We start from the raw sequence: 17047 nt of genomic DNA on the forward strand, positions 1-17047 counted from the left end.
GTATTTTAAGTTGCAGTACAACATAAAAAAACTGTTTGTTCGATTTATTTAAAATCGTATTATATATTTAGTTGCATTGCGCAGGCAATGATATACAAATACCAATAAGTTACATACACAATTTTAATTTTTACAGTGATGGCTTTTTTAATTATAAAATGAGTAAAATAACTAACACTAGATATTTTTATTCAGTAAAATTTTTACAAAATTATAAGTTAAAAGAAATAAAAAATAAAAGGGTCGTTGAAGTTTGAGTTAATAGACAAATAAAATTAAAGTTAGAAATTTAAAAACATTAAATAAAGTTGGGACATTTGAAGAAATATATAAAAACTGGCAAATATATTACAATTTTTTTTACAAAAATTGGTAAAATAACAGTTTTTAACTGCTCAATGGTGCTGCTGTCTTGTTTAGAGAACTCAAAGGTAGATTAAGTTATAGGTAGTAAAACAGTTCAAAAATAATGTTTTTCACGCATATATATATTTGTTCTTTGTAATTTTTTTTCCTTAAGTGCTCTCAAATATAGTTTGTAAAAAGGCCATTATACAAGCTTTATCGTTGCGCAGTTTACATAATGACAAAAACTCTTACACGTGTCTTTATAATTTCACTGTTAAGTTATTTTTGACTTGTTCGATGGACAAAATATTAAAAAGGTGATGGTGGACAAACTTATACAATGATGTTTTAATTTCTTAACAAACTTGTTATAAAAAAACGGGCGGTTGCTGTTAATAAACATAGCACCAAAAGTATCTTCCAATATAGAGTAAAAAAGTATGTTAACAACTCTTTGGTAATATTGACATGTTTCGAGATTGTCTTAATTTTCGATCAGTAGTCGTCATCCCATCCAGAAAGTTCCTTTTCAACGAGTTCGTCTTCACGTTCGAAGCGATCGAAATTTCGGATATCAGTTGGGTTTTGAATTTCAGGAATGTATGGGGCTGGAAGGTCACGTGTTCGCAATGCGGCCCAATGGAATCCCTACATTATAAAAAGAAATTCAAACTGCATTTTCTAAAACATTTTTGAACATATTTTTACAAAATATCCGCCCTATATAATGTATTTATTTTGTACTTACATTAAACCATTTGTGAATTCGAATATCTTTTACTCCTTCCCTCAAATTTCCAATCCGTTCACTTGGGTTTTCTCTACATAACCTTCGAATCAAATTCTGTGCTGACTTCGATATTCGACTCTATATTACAAACAGAATTTAAAATGTCATCACAGATTTCGGGCATTGAAATTCACAAAGTACAAAGTCAATTTGTAATTTTGATTTATTTAACATGTCGTTTTAAAGTTAAACACAACTTACCGGCCACTCTATGGCATCAATGCCCTTTAAAGCCATCCTGTACGTTTTCATGGCATCGGAGGAATTAAACGGGGGATTCCCCGTCAACATTTCAAAAATGAGAATTCCGAGTGCCCAGTAATCGACCGCTATGTCGTGACCCTACAGAAAAAAATAAATACGATGAAGTTATTTAAAATAAAGTGACACGTGACTTACGGAACAAAAGACAATTGCGTAATTAAAACAATTGACTTCGCCATTAGCAAACTTTGTCAAAACTAAATATTTGTGTAGGTTTGGTAAATAACCGGTTAAGAAGCAGGTTTATATTTATTGAGACTACGATTGACCATTTTAAATTGATTGTGGGTAATTAAACATGTTTCAGTATTGATATTGTTCAAGGTTTATGATTTCCCACTTGGAAAGTAAGATGCTTTAACAATACAAATTGATCTGCAGCTTAACAAGTAAAGGCTATATTCACAATCTTCAAACAAAAAATGTTAATATTCTACCTTGTTGATGATAACTTCTGGTGCTACGTACTCTGGGGTTCCACAAAATGTCCAAGTTTTTTCACCATGGCTGATGCTCTTCGCAAATCCAAAGTCAACGATTTTAACGTAGCCCTTGGTGTCCAGAAGTAAATTCTCAGGCTGCAAATAATATATAAGTTTTACTTGACAATTATACTTTGCCATTTTATTAAAAAGCCTTACAAGGTAAAAAAGAGGATATCTGTATTCTCGACTATTTTAAAATAATTCTACAGGTTTGATTACTTTAATCACAAGAAGCATTTACCTTTAGATCTCGGTAAACTATTCCTCTTAAATGAAGATACTCAATAGCTTCAACTACACAAGCAGCGTAAAACTTTGCTCTGTAGTCCTCGAAATAACCGTCATCCCTCAACTTTGCCCATAACTCTCCACCCAGACATGCTTCCATTAACATATAAACATACCTGCGACAAAACAGCGTTATAGCTAGCAACATTACTAATTATCTTATTACAAGTTGAAACACTGTAAGATATGGGGATCACCTTTCGTTTTTGTAAGTACGGAACAAGCGAACAATAAACGGACTTTCTGAATCTCGCATGATTCTTTTCTCCGAGTAAATGTGCTCTTCTTGTTTTGTTTCTACGATGTGGGTCTAAATAAAGGGGGTTGGTAAAATAAACCGGTGAGAATAATGCAGCTCAATTAAAAACAATACTTCATATGTAAAAATTGAACGACTGATACAGTGAACTACTGGTTCGTATGTTTTGAGGCTTGCATTAAACAGAAATTACCAAATCAAAACTAATGTTGGAATACGAAAGAACATTTACCTTTTTCATGCATTTGAGTGCAAAACTTTGATCTGGATTATCTTTCAATTTTACAAGTTCAACACGACCAAAACCACCAATGCCAAGAACCCCAATAAACTCAAAGTCTTTTAAGGTTACATTCTCAAAAGTGGAATGCACCCTTCGTTTTGGCATATCAATAACAGCAGTGCTTGTAGAACGAACTTGCCTATTTGGATCTTTTGTGGGTATTTTGATTTGACTTTTACGTATTACGGGGTACATTGATCCTGTGGAAGGCCGCGGGTCGTAAGCAATTGCACTACTGGCCCGTAATGTAGTTTGATGCGTACTAGCTCTTTTAACGTTACCATCATAGTCCTTATCAGCTAAGTTGCCAATATGAAGCAAGAACGGCTTTTTGTCCAAGGTCATGCACCTGACCGTGTTTGTTTTAGCGATGACGTTTGCTCCTCTTTTACCGCTTTCATTTCGAAGCGCCTGTTCGCCAAAATAATCCCCTCTGCCAAGCGTTCGGATAAACTTCTCCTGTGGAGATGCGTCTTCCGTAGAGTCAGTATATTCTTTTGATAAAACAGTGACATCGACCTCGCCCTCGATGATGATGTAAAACGCTTCTCCTTCTTCGCCTTGTCGTATAATGTAGTGTCCTTTGTTGTACAACTCTTCGTCTAAAGCGTCAACCAACTTACCAAGCTTTGATCGGCCGATAGTTTTTAAAAGAGGTACTTTCCGAAGGACCTTTGGTTAAAAAAGAAAAGTTACAAATTATTTATTGACTTAAGATAAGTTGGGAAAATTTTTTAATACTAGTTTAGAGTCTGTGACAAACTATAACTCACGTCATTAATTTCGTGTCTCTTGTTGTTTGTCGTTCGCATCATAATAGCTTGATAAACACTTCGTTCCAACATCCACATTTTTGTTGGCGTTTTTGCGGTTACTGTTGCGGTTCGTTTGCAATTGTATAAGATAGCTAACTCGCCAAACACTGACCCAGCTTTCATGGTTGTCAGATAAGTGTTTCCCTATGTTAATTTTTATTTAGAATAGTTTAAACTCATGCTTGATGTTGAAAAGAAATTTTAAATTATAAAACAAACTTAAACCCAACAACAGCCTAACAGTAAACTTCCTCGCTTTATTAAATTTACCAGTTATTTCCTTTTTGTACACGTAAATAAAAATGTAGAAATAAATTTAAATAAATTTGGTATTCAAAGTTCGTTAAACAGTCATGGTTTTTGGGACTTGAAATATCTTTTCTCCCAAGTACATTAAAACAATAAAACTTAAAATTGATTTGTACCTGAGTCACATCTAATTCACCAGTCTCAAGTATATAAAATCGATCCCCGTTTGTCCCTTCTTTAATAAAAACACGATTTTGTGGAAAGCTTATTTCCATGCAGTCGATCATTTCTTCTATTTGTTCGGTATTTACATTTCGAAGAAAATCGTTTTTGAGGATAGCCTAAAAAAAAGATGTGAAATAGGTGTCAACCAATATGATTGTGTCATATATGTAATATTGCCTTGCTATTAATTTGGAAATTTTAAAGGATATGTATTGAAAATAAATAGTTTTTCCTTGATTTTTATATTATATTTTATTTCATCCAAAACAAAAAAAATTTTTTGAGTCATATTTTTTATAAATAATAAATAAAGCCAGTTTGAACTAGGGAAAATTTCAGACTTTTCACATTTTTCTATAGTTTCAAGAGCCATTGACATGTTCTAATGTGAATACTTTAAGGCTGTGTTATCATTATAACCACTTGAGTAGGGTATTGCAACGACCACGTTTCAAGTTTGTTGTTCAAGTTGGAATAAACTAAGTAATTTCACCAAGCAACAGTGTAATAAAAAAAGGGCATATTTACTTTATTATCAATATAATGACTTCAACTTTATTTAGTTAGTAGGTGGTTTAAATCATAAAGTAAAACATAAATAAGGTTTTACTTTAAACAAATAATTTTTATCATTACAAATCATTGTTACATTATAATTTCAAAGTTTTAAATAAATAGAAATAATTTTTTGACGTTAAATTGTTTGCTTACCTCGCGCAGAAATCTTCTCTGTTCTTGGGTTTTTTCGTGTTTTCGAATTTCAATGTTCTCGTCGACACGTGATCCTAGAACTGCCTCCTTTTTCTTTTTCTTCATTCCAATTTGTTGTTTTGACTAAAAAAGTAATTTTTATACAGTACAACATTTTTTGGTGATATGTTAAAATGTAAATTTTAAGTTCTAAAAATATATTTTTAATCATGCAAAATATGACGTCACGTTTTATTACGTCTTTATTGCTTTGAATCGAGGCTAGAATCTCTTTATATCTTTGGATTTCTGCATCTTTTTCTTTAAGCCTTTCTTCTAGTTCTCTTCGCAATTTTTCTATCGCCTAAAAAAAGATAAATATGGAGCATAAACAAAACAGATCCATGTTATTTAAAAAAAACCTAAGCAGTAATTTTATATATATAAACATGGAAACAAGTGAAAATTCGATAAATAAAATGCTGATAATTTTTTTGAATAACATAAGTGACAAATGATGCAAAATGGTGGAAAGAAAATGATAAAATATGTGGATGATAAATTAATATGTATGGTTTATAAGTTAATATGTTAAAACACTCAAATTTATTGTTCTTAAAGATGTAAAGAACACAAAATGCAATTCGTTACTTTTTGGAGAATCAAATGTTATTTTTATACTTGATAAGAAACATAACAAAATTTGCGTTATATATATTTGCTACATACATACAATACACATATATGTACATACTGAAGTTTAATATTTTTCTAGTGACAGAAAACAGGTGAGGTTTAAATTAATTATAAAGGAATGTGAAGTGATTTATGTGGGGTGGTGATGTTACCTTTAGTTCCATTGAACATGTACGTTGCATAATACTTAATCCTTGGTTCTTTTCGCGTTCAATCTTATAAGTATTTACAGAAAACATAATGTAACACAAACAAAAATAAAAAGACAACTACTGTTTAAGAAAAATCAGTAAATGGTATTTTCTTACTATTGAATTATTTCATATTTTCGCAACCTTCTATTACAATCATTTTTTAAATATGAAATACCCTATTTAATTTATCCAGAAAAGTTTGTAATATTTGTTATATTTTTAGATCATGCTTCCAACATAGACTTTAACAAAATTGGAAAATTAGAACTTGCGGTTCGAATTGCCATCAGACGGTTAGTAAAATTCTTATAATTTCAAACCCTCAATATTTAAACAAGCATTAACATTTAACCCTGATATCAAATTCGGCAAAGCAGTTAATTTATGTTGCTGTATCAAAGGTGTTTCATTAATTTTTATATCTGCAGCCTATTGTTACACCAAGTGTGTCATATAGACATAGTCATATTATATTAGGTAGTATATAGATAAATAGATATAGTTTTTTTAAGTAGTATATAACGTTAAATGTATTTTTAAAATAACATTTAAAATAGTCTTCCAGTTTATTAGCACACTATTTTAATTTTACAACCTTGTTTAGTATTTTGGCTACACATTTACTCACAGTATCGACCTTTTGCGTGACGTTAATCAATTAAGATTAAAATAAACTTGAGACTTAATTTGCTTCGATTTTAGATAGAGCATACAATTATGACGTCACAGCGTTGAGCGCGGGTTTTTATTGTTACATTTTAAAGGCATGTTTTATATTTTTAAATTGCATATGACGTCACCAAAAATCTATTAAAAAACCTGTGACGTCACGAAATCGTAATAGTTATCAAATCGTTACCTTTAAGTCGCTGGTAGCTTGGTTTGCTATTCGCTTTAAACTTTCGTTTTTCGCGGTAAGGTCCAACACCATTTCATCTTTTCTTGATTGGTCACCAGGGCTGTTAATATATGTGTGTGCCTGTGTCGTCTTATAATGGGCATCACCATTTGACCTGACTGCATTATCGATGGTTACAGTAACCTCATGCTTTTTACGAAAAGGCCAGCAGTTTTTACAAGGCATTTTCAATTTTGATTTGTATACTCCAACAAAGTTTAAAACACTTTTTATTATTTCTCAGCCATTATACAAAGCCTAATTATACCTGGAAACACATAAGTATTTGTTTTAAAGTTATGCCGTAGACTTATCACCGACGTTAAATTCTAACAATCATTAATCCAATTAACACTTGCTGACGTCAATTGAACGATAAAAGTTGAACTTCCATTACGTTTTTTGATTGTTCTGTGTTACATAGTTTAACGCCTAAGACTTAGTTAAATACAGTATTTGGCTCTAACCTGAATACTGCCCCTATATTTTTTTCTCATTTTTTAACAATCTTAATTTCTGATAAGCATGTTACATATTTTGACAAAGGCTTATTAGGATTTTTTTTTACAAAAATAGCCTTCTTTTATTACAAAAAAAATCCCATTTTCTTACTTCTGTCTTATAATATCAATAAAGTCGCTTTTATAATAACAGGAGGCTTTAAATTCATTAAAAATGTCGTGTCAGACGAACTTACATTTTTTCGGGCTCGACTCCCTGTGGAGCTAATGCGATACCTTTAGTGTATTGGTAATCGATGCCAAAAACGACCAAAACGAGTTCTTTATTATTCGATCCTACCTCGGGGATAGAGATTGATGTTGTTATGGGTGATTATTCACATTTACTGTTTCGCGACCGTATTAAATTTAGTTTGTGTTTCTAAAAAATAATAAGAAAAAATGACTTTTAAATGGCATTAATTCCTTGTTTTTCTGTTTTTAGTAAATGTCAGATGTTTAACAAAAATTTGCTATTAAAAAAGCCGCTATGAAAATAAAATCAATTGTCCAATTCTTTTTATTACTTTCATATTTTTTTAATATTAACGCCCTTTTATAATAAATACCCTTTGCCATATCAACATAACTACGTCATTCCAGTTTACCAATCGTCAAATGTTGTCAAATAAAACAAACAGACCTTAAACGACTCCGTTTTACGGGTGCCCATAAATTCGAATCCAATTATTAGAAATCAAATATTAGATTGATTTGCAGGCATAAATGTCACACTACCCTAAGCGTCGACCTCTCCTATAATGACAGTAATGTCCACTGCTAAGGCTAGTATAATATTGATTTACAACTGGCCGGTTAAAATCCATAAAATGTCCGGTGATTCGATTAAACTACGTATTTTAAAAAAAATACATATAAATGGCAGATTGTTTTTTTTTGGAAAAAAATCACATTTTATTGCATTTAAATTATTGCGCTTTTTTTCTTGTTATACACCTTTTATCCTTAAAACAATATAGAAAGTGTTTTTTAACACTATCGTTACGTCATCAGAAATGCGCAGTATACAGCAAACACATGTGAGTTATTGTGATATGTTGGGTCGTTATGGCTCATTACTTTAAAGCATTCACATTTGTTTGCTTGGTTTGAAACTTTTCTTATTTAAAGTAACCTTTTGTTTTTCGTATCGACGTAATATGAAATCATTACTGTCAAAATATTTGACAGTTTCGTAGAGATTCCTTTAACCGATCTGTTTACAAATTATTACCAGACATCGCTTTAAAAAAATATCGTTATTAGAGAAAACTTAAAATTTCTATACTTAAAATGGTCAACTACAAACAACAAAAACGTATGTTTAAAAAAAAACAAATAAATGCAATCCAACTTTGTTACAAAACTTAACTAAATTCAACATAACGCCTTTGCTTAGATACCATATTTTAGTTACTATTCTTCTTTTTTGTTGTTGACACTAGTATTAATTAAAATATATATATATTAATGACTCAGTAAGAATTGTTGCTATCTGTAGAATTTAATCCTTCTAAGTTATGCTAACTTTATTTGTTTGTTATTCCTATATTGATTAAAACCTACTATGGCACAACTTTTTTTAAGAGTTTATCTTAATATGATTTAACAAACCTCGCCTCAAAAAACCAATATTAATTTTCGCAATACTTGGATCAAATAATTAAAACTATAACAGCGGCCTCATACTGTAAGTACACACTGCGCAAACAACACTCGAGAATGGGAGCCTAGGTCGAAACCGATTTTGTCCGGCCTTCACTTGTTTATCCAGGACAACAATCTTCGTTTTGGTTAATAAGTGACACAAAACCTCATGTTTGTATGGCATTTTTTGACATTTTTGCCTTTGTGTTTTATTAGCACTGATTTAATTAGAACGTTTAGTTTTGTACAGTGTAATAACATATTAACGGTGCGGTAGGTTCAATGGAATGGCACTAAAAAGTAATGGTATATGGTTATGGAAGTAATGAAATTCGAGCCAAAGTTTTTTTTGAAAGTTATTTATCAGAATTACGTGTTTTCACCCACAACTGCGAAAGACAAATAAAAAACAGCGACAAAATTGTTATTCATGCGCAAATAATGTCACCTAACGCTAGCAGTTGTATACTTAGTGATAATTTTCTGTGAAAACTGTAAAACTTTATTTTAAAGCTTATTGATTGGTTAATTTTTAAAATAAATTTTAACTTGTTTGTGCTAGGGTTAGAAAATACTTATACTTACATCATAACTTTGGGCCCAATTTTAGCACGATCTATACATAATAAAGCGCCCGTTCCGTTATTTTTAAGCGTTGGTCTCTGCACCTATATAGCTGTATAGTCAAGTTGAAAGTCAGATTGTTTATATTTGGTTAATGTGGTGTAAACGGATTAGTAAGACTATGACAAAACATAACCAAACTATTTGCGCGCCGCTTTAAAAAAAAACATTTAATTTGCGAGCCAACTTAAATGCTATTTAAATCGAAGGTAGGTATATGTTTAAACTGACCTTTGTTAAATTAAATTATTATTTATTGAAACAAAACAATTATAACCTTAAAAGGCTTTCCACAATTTAATAAATATTGAATTTACACTAATTGTTTGGCCTTCAATCTTTGCTGGGCTTTCAATGTAAAAAAAATTGATCGGAGAATTAGAAATTAAATCGATCACGGAGTTTAGTTAAAACTTAAATGAAAAAAAACAAGTTTGCGATTTTTGAGTGCGGTTTAAGGCATTTGTTAATTTAAATTTTTTGGTTAATTTATTTCAAAATTTTTACTAGTTAATTTAAATCTGAAATTTTAACACTGTATTATCCATTAAAGTCATATATTAGCGATATTTTTATACTCAAAAATTAATAAAGTTGGTGTCACTGAACACAAAAATGGTTTTAACTTTAAATAATTTCACCTGCTTTTTAAGTTATACAACTTTAAAAAAAAATTAAAATTAATTAAAAAAAAGGAAAGGGAAGCCCTGTTTGTGATGACGTAGAAAGTACCAGTACATTCACTACGCTACTTAGTACTTTCTACGTCACACAAAAATATGGTAACCTGGTTTTTTATGTTAATCATTTTCCAGTATTTTTGAAAATTAAATTGTAAGTACTACAGACTTTTTTTAAAAGTTCTAAAGCCATTTTGTGATTCAGTGTCAACCATACTAACATGTTATATACATAACTTACAAAATTCCAAAACTCTGTAACATAACCCTTTAACAATTTTGCTACAAACTAAAAGTTTGCTTGTACTTTCCACAATCTAACCAATAATATACAATACAAAATATACAATAAATACTAATAAAACAATACTTTAATAAAACAATAACTTTGCACAACTAACTGAAACAATTACATATCTGATAAGTCTACACCACCATCTCCTTATACAAACATTAATAAACATGTAATAACATAATACTAAAATCCAGATTTACCCTCAACTCAATAAACAATTCTGTCCTCATGATTAATTCGCGCGTAGTTAACGTGTGAGCAGCTGTACTTAATTAATTTGATCAACTTAACATCATTTCATTATACCAAGTTGTAATATTTATTTATTTGTCTATTTTTTTTCAATTTTGGTATTTTGTTATCTTGCTGTAGTTTCAATGCTTAAAACCAAACTAAACTACTTGGGTAAAAGCGATAGATTTTAAAGCCTTTTTTAATTGACAGTTATTCGATAAAATCACTTCATTAGATCCAATTTTACGAACTGTTCTAAAGATTTTTCATTGTCTATTTTGCGACCGGTTTTTCTTGAAAACAAATTTAAACTCAATGATATTGATGCATTAGCTATGTGTCAAATTTTTGACAGGCCTTTTTTACTTCAAAAGTGGTATATATAAAACAATACAAAAATCCAGTGACGAATTTTAAATCTAATAAAAATTTAAGTTTTTGTTTTATCGAGGATTTCTTTAAGCCTAGAGTCTAAAGACAAATGCTGTCTTTGTTAAGGTCTGTCCTTTTGATGAGGCCTTTACTTAAAAAGTGCTATAATCTATATAACAACACGCACCTTGTCGATATATTAATTTTAATTTGGAAAACATTGTTTTTACTATAATTTCCTTAGCGTATGAGGTTAAATAAAAAAAAATAAAATGTGTGTAGCATTTTAAAAATTTTGTACTTTTTATATTCGTTTTTTGAAAATTGAGTTGTTTTATATTATGAATAGGTTCTTATGTTCAAATTTATTTAGAAGTTAAAATAAGTAAATACATTTACAAAACGAGAAAACGAAGTTTGATAATATTTAAGTGCAATAATTAATATGATAAGAAACTAGTAAAGGCGTTAATATAACACAGAAAAAAAACTTTTGCTATGAAGAATTTTAAAATATAAATGTATTGCTTTTTTATGGAAAGGGTGATTTAAAGTAATGCATCAACAAAATTTTCATGCCACACAATATAGTTAAATGATATTTTTGTTTAAACTGCAATGAATTTTCGAAGCCCAAAAAATAAATTTTGTTTACAAGCATTAAAATATTTCTAAAAGGTCAACAATTATTTCTATACCATACTCGAAACTTTGCCGTTATTATGTAATTAACCCTATGACAGGTTCTTTTTTTTTAATTAAAAATAAACCAATAAACGTTAAGCGTTTTATTTAAAAATCTTCGTCCCATCCGGACGTTTCTTCCTCAGCTTGTAATTCCTCCTCGTCGAAACTGTCAAAGTTTCTTGTGTCAGTGTTATCAGCTATCATTGGAGTGTATGGTGCAGTTAGAGTTCCAGTTGTTAAGCCAGCCCAATGGAAACCCTAATATAAGTGTGTAAGTATTATTCAAAAACAACACATTTTATGTAACTAACCCTCTATGTAACTTTTTTAAACATGAAAATTCCTGGTAGCTTTTGTTTGTTTTAGTTTGTTTTAACCTACTCTTTGTTTGTTTTAACCAAAGAGTTTGTACAATACAGAATTACTTTTTTGCCCAATTTATTTTTTCACTTACCCTAAACCAGGGGTGATTTCGTATTTCGTCCACCCCTAGCCTCATGTTTCCAATTCGTTTGGTCGGCTTATCTTTACATAAACACCGAATCAAATCTTGCGCCTTTGTCCCTACGTTCGGGAACTAAACACAAAATAATATAAAAATTAAAATACCTTATAATACCTAAATAGTTACATAAAGCAGTCCATTGTATTTAATTCGGATAACAACAATTACTTACCGACCAGTCTATGGCACCAACTCCTCTTAACGCTAATCTGTATACGTTCATCGGATTTTGTGACGTAAACGGGGGATTTCCCGTTAAAAGTTCAAAAATCAGAATTCCCAGCGCCCAGTAGTCGACCGATTTATCGTGCCCCTAAAATTTGAATTTTTTTGAGCTATAGGTGGTTTTAAGACTTCCATTAGTGGGCCACAGAGAGCAGTAGTTTAAGTTGCTTAGAAATTGCTTCTTAACGCATTGCATATTAGTTAAAACTGATTTTAACATAATTCGAAAACTATTTTGTTGTAGGTATAAGTTGACTTTTAAAAAAAATTGTTAATTAGCATAAATTAAAATCACAGAATTTTTATGTGGATAAAAATTGGAGTGCCACTCAATTTGTTATTTGTATTTAGTTGTATGATGCAATTTTACACTCGCGCTGTTATCATAACTATCTAACCACACACTACACCAACCTGTGCGAGAATTATCTCCGGGGCAATATACTCTGGTGTACCGCAAAACGTCCAAGTCTTTTCTCCATGGCTTACCGACTTGGCAAACCCGAAGTCGACGACTTTTACATACCCTCTTGCGTCGAGTAATAGATTCTCGGGCTAATAAAATAAACAAGTGTAAAGTAAGGGGTTGTTTCACTACAATAAACGTGATTTTACAAATCTTATCTGTGTGTACATGTGTTGATACTTATTCAGCATATTGCTTTGTTTGTTGGTAAAGTTTTCTCAAATTAATTATCTGCTAGATAATCTATGTTAGTAAGTCTGATAAAGTTTTGGTTAAATAATTATGCTCAATTTAAGGTCGATGTTGCTTGTAATGAATTTAAAATTGATTTAATGGGATAGTGGCAAGGGGTTCAATGACATTGCACCAACACTCGTTAATATAACTTGTTAAACAAGTAAACAGTTCAGTATAGAATTAAGATTTACTACATTGCACACTTTTAAAGTTATTAATAACTTTACAAAATAGTAATTTTGCAAGGCAGTGCATTTTAACAATTAAATTAAAATCATCTGATAATTCTTGCCCATGTTTTTATATAAATTCTTGGTGTGACAATCTTTTTCAGAGAGATTCGCATATTAGCATACTCTCTGAATATGAAATTCAAAGATATATTATCTAACAAGGGCTTGATTGTATCAACTGTATTAGTAATAATTGTAAAATAATTTACCTTGAGGTCTCTGTACATAATTCCTTTTCCATGTAAATGATCGAGTGCCTCAACCACACATGCGATATAAAATCGAGCTGACTGATTATCAAAAAAATTCACTTCGCGTAATTTCGACCAAAGCTCGCCGCCCAAACAAGCCTCAGTTAGCATATATACAAATCTAAAACAAAAAAAATGAATTTAAAATGGTTGTTATTGTAACTTTTTGGAGTGAGAAAATAAATTATGTAATTTGTAAAGACATATGTTAATTAGAGAAAGTGTCTTGTGTGAATTTTTTCTATTTTTTAAAAATTTTTAACGTCAAATTTCTATGTAGTTTTATCTGGTTTTTACATTTGTGCCACGCTAAGGTTGTGTAATAAAATGTCATCTTCTTCAAACAAAAAATCAACCAAACAAACAAACGTCGCCTTTTTAATAAAATTTCGTCGAATTTCGACATGTCAAATATAACCGGCGAGTTTGAACATAAAAGTTATTGACCTTGTTATTATATCAAGGTGTGTACAGAGTAATTTACTGACATGTATATAAAAAACTTTATCACTTAATTAAACTGAACTTCTGCAAACAAAACATAATGTAACAATTTCCCTCAACCATGTCAAACAACATACAAAAAAATCTAACCCAAATAATTGTACAACTCAATTCTTCCTTTCTATAAAATATTAACCTTCCATATGTAATAGATTTAGTGTTTTTATATCAATAATTTGGTAAGGTCCAATGACTAAGCTTAATTTAAAATATTGGGTTGTTTAAAGGTTTAAAAGTATAATGAAATTCCTTTTTAGTATGTTACTTACTTGTTGTCTTTGAAAGTCATGAAAAGTTTAATGATAAATTGACTGTCAGCCACCATCATAGTTTCTTTCTCCGCAAAAACATGTTTTTGTTGTTCCGTTTCTATGATGTGGGTCTATAAAAAACACAATGAAAGTTAATTTTCATTTAAAAAAATTCCGTTGTAAAATTGGCTTTTATTATTAAAAGTTTAAAATAGCTATTTGTATTTGCCTATTTTGTTTAATAGACTTTTTCATAAACGTTAAACTAACCTTTTTCATAATCTTTAGTGCATATGTTTTATCCTGATGTTTCACTAAATCTACCCTTCCAAATCCACCAATTCCCAACGTTTTGACGGACTTGAGATCTTCAAGTCTTACGTTTATAAAAGATGGCCGAAAGTGGCGAATGGTGTTGGATTTTCCTGTGCTACTAGCCCCCGAATGTTTCGGGGTCTTGACTGATAATAACTCGTTGCTACCAACGCTACTAAACCGGTCATTGGCGTTCCAGTCTTTATTGGCTAAAGCTCCGATAAGCTCCAAAAACGGTTGTTTTTCTAGGGTCATGCATCGTACAGTGGACGTTTTAGCAACAACGTTGGCTCCTCTTTTGCCCCCGCCCTTGCTAAGTGCACCCTCTCCAAAATAGTCGCCAGTCCCGATTGTTCGAATGTGGTATTCATCTTTTGGTTTATCATTGGTTTCGACGTCATCATTTGTCGTGACGTCATCTTTTGCTGTGATGTCAACTTCTCCTTCTAGAATAATGAAAAACGTGTTGCCCTCTTCGCCTTGGCGAACAATGTAGTGATTTTTGTGGTATGTCTCTTCTTCCAAAGCATCAACTAGTTTTCCTAGCTTCTCTCGGCTAATCGATTGAAGCAATGGAACTTTACGCAAAGCCTAAATATAAATAAAGACTTTAAAACATGTGAGGTTCAAATGTATTGAAATTACGTTGTGGAATATGTCACTGTATTTAATGTTTAAGAAAAAGTAGTTACCCTTAAAAGATTGTTTCGTTTTGCGTTTCCCGTTTTAATTGTGATTGCTTGATAAACGCTTCTCTCTAGCGTCCATATTTTAGTAGGAGTTTTAGCGGTCACGGTAGCAGTTCTTTCGCAGTCGCACAATATTGCCAACTCCCCAAACACAGTGCCTGTAGTTAGGGTTCTTATTGATTGGCCACCCTGTATTTTTCGGTAAACAGTATAGTGAAACCGGGTTATTTATTATTTACATGATATATAGAATTAAAAAGCTAATATGCCTCTTCTGTTTGTTGTAACTAAGTTAATACCTTCGTAACATGAAGTTCCCCTGATTCGAGTATATACAGTCTGTCACCATTATCGCCTTCTTTAATTATTTCACCTGCTTCTTGGCTTCTGTGCATACATTCAATTATTTGAACAAGTTGTTCTTCGTTTAGCCTTTTAAGAAATTCATTTTGGAGAATGGCCTGTTGACAAAACAGTTATCAAGAATTATTTAATAAATACGATATTAACATTGAATGCAAGTAAATATTAAAGGGGAAAAATATTCAAGCATTGCTTAGCATGAAAAAAAAGTTTAAAAATTTGTGGCTTTAAAAATCATTTTTTATATATTTTGTTTGAGTTGCTTTGCTTTTGCAATGTTATATCTAAACTGTACATAGTCTTATCATCAACCGATCCTTAAAAATTTTGCCCGTGGCGCTATATTGGTTATAAGTTTTATTTATTCAAATTTTCTAACTGTTTGCTAATAAGGGTAATAATTGTACGATGAATTGATTATCTGAAATATTCTATTGGGTTAAGGTATGTTAGTCAATAGGTTGTATATTAAAAGCAAACTTACCTTGCGTAAAAACTTTTTGTCCTTTGCATCTTTGGGATAAATCTTTAAACTTGCCTTTCCAGTAACTTTCTTTGCAGTAATTGCCTGTTTTCTGTGTTTTTCCTGTAAAAATGTAAAATTACTAGAGTAATCGATATACCCATGTTTAAAACAAAAACGTGGTGTTCGTACTTACCACATTTTGTGATTGAATCGAATTAAGTATTCCCTGATACCGTTCTACCTCTTTTGCTTGTTCATTAATTTGATTTTGTAGATTTGTCGATTGGATTTTTAATTTCTAAACATAACGGATATAAACGTTACTGTCTACACAACAGTTTATTATTCAAGTAAACTTCAATAGATGTATACCTTTAGCTGGTATACTAACCTGTTTTAGATCCGATATGATACGGTCTTTTTCAAGAATAGTTTTCTCCTAAACAAAACACAATAAAAGTTATCTGCATACACAAGCAAATAGAAATAGGAAACCCTTTCGGTCAATACTTTTCACGAAATATATATAAGTTTGTTATTTTTTTAACTTACATACTGATCCTTAAGTTCTCTTTGTATTGCTTCTGTGTTAGAAATCGTGTATTTTACTGGGTTACCGTCCAGTTCTTTACTTTCATTTTCAGCAACAGAATGTGAGGATTTTTTTAAACAGGGCAGGCATTTTTTCCACATTGTTATTTAGATAACAGTTACCCTGAACCTACTTAGCTCCTAAAATTACATCCAGTTAAGACTGATATTTATCGCAAAACTTAAAGAAGCCTGTGCCTTGATTTAGCTTATCTGATTAAATGCTAGAACTTGTTTATCTGCGTAACAACCTGCCTAAATATCTTATCCCCTAAATAAAATATTTCTTAGTGAGAGTGTATGCTAAGCACTCTGTATTTAAAACCTACTAAAGTAACTTCTGATTTTATGAATAGGTAAATCAGTAACTATACCCTAAGTTAAGATATTTATAGCATAATTAAAGTTTTATGTATTATTTGTTTAAA

The 17047-nt window shown here is 30.8% G+C and overlaps 2 protein-coding genes across 3 annotated transcripts; both read right to left on the reverse strand.

The window, feature by feature from the left end:
- Nucleotides 1-16: 16 nt before the first annotated feature.
- LOC145743771 (cGMP-dependent protein kinase 1-like) lies at nt 17-6748 on the reverse strand. 2 transcript variants are annotated; one of them, XM_082561813.1, is made up of 13 exons: nt 6446-6748; nt 5545-5607; nt 4956-5060; nt 4718-4840; nt 3958-4122; nt 3491-3676; nt 2667-3389; nt 2373-2485; nt 2129-2291; nt 1840-1980; nt 1340-1480; nt 1097-1216; nt 17-996 (listed from the first exon to the last, which is right to left on the reverse strand). In XM_082561813.1, exons 1-13 carry the CDS (start codon nt 6668-6670, stop codon nt 844-846), a joined length of 2421 nt encoding a protein of 806 aa, XP_082417939.1. In that variant the 5' UTR covers nt 6671-6748; the 3' UTR covers nt 17-843. The 2 variants fall into 2 exon arrangements, with proteins under 2 accessions (XP_082417939.1, XP_082417940.1); XM_082561814.1 differs by lacking the exon at nt 5545-5607.
- Nucleotides 6749-11439: 4691 nt separating this feature from the next.
- Nucleotides 11440-16721, reverse strand: LOC145742322 (cGMP-dependent protein kinase 1-like). Its single transcript, XM_082560104.1, has 13 exons — nt 16581-16721; nt 16420-16467; nt 16222-16326; nt 16047-16148; nt 15499-15660; nt 15203-15388; nt 14466-15101; nt 14214-14326; nt 13399-13561; nt 12668-12808; nt 12197-12341; nt 11978-12087; nt 11440-11781 (listed from the first exon to the last, which is right to left on the reverse strand). The coding sequence occupies exons 1-13, from the start codon at nt 16719-16721 to the stop codon at nt 11629-11631; spliced, it is 2205 nt and encodes a 734-aa protein (XP_082416230.1). The 3' UTR covers nt 11440-11628.
- Nucleotides 16722-17047: the final 326 nt, after the last annotated feature.

Source organism: Corella eumyota, chromosome 2 (assembly GCF_963082875.1).
Source record: "Corella eumyota chromosome 2, kaCorEumy4.1, whole genome shotgun sequence".
In the NCBI taxonomy this organism is placed as follows: Eukaryota; Metazoa; Chordata; class Ascidiacea; order Phlebobranchia; family Corellidae; genus Corella; species Corella eumyota.

Coding starts and splice junctions, on each gene's coding strand:
- LOC145742322 (XM_082560104.1), bottom strand. CDS start 16,721: ATGTGGAAAAAATGCCTGCCCTGTTTAAAAAAATCCTCACATTCTGTT. Junction 15,389..15,498: donor GGGAACTTCATGTTACGAAG/GTATTAACTTAG, acceptor CGAAAAATACAG/GGTGGCCAATCAATAAGAAC. Junction 14,327..14,465: donor CACTAAAGATTATGAAAAAG/GTTAGTTTAACG, acceptor TGTTTTTTATAG/ACCCACATCATAGAAACGGA.
- LOC145743771 (XM_082561813.1), bottom strand. CDS start 6,670: ATGCCTTGTAAAAACTGCTGGCCTTTTCGTAAAAAGCATGAGGTTACT. Junction 5,608..6,445: donor AAGCTACCAGCGACTTAAAG/GTAACGATTTGA, acceptor AATACTTATAAG/ATTGAACGCGAAAAGAACCA. Junction 4,123..4,717: donor AGAGAAGATTTCTGCGCGAG/GTAAGCAAACAA, acceptor TCTTTTTTTTAG/GCTATCCTCAAAAACGATTT.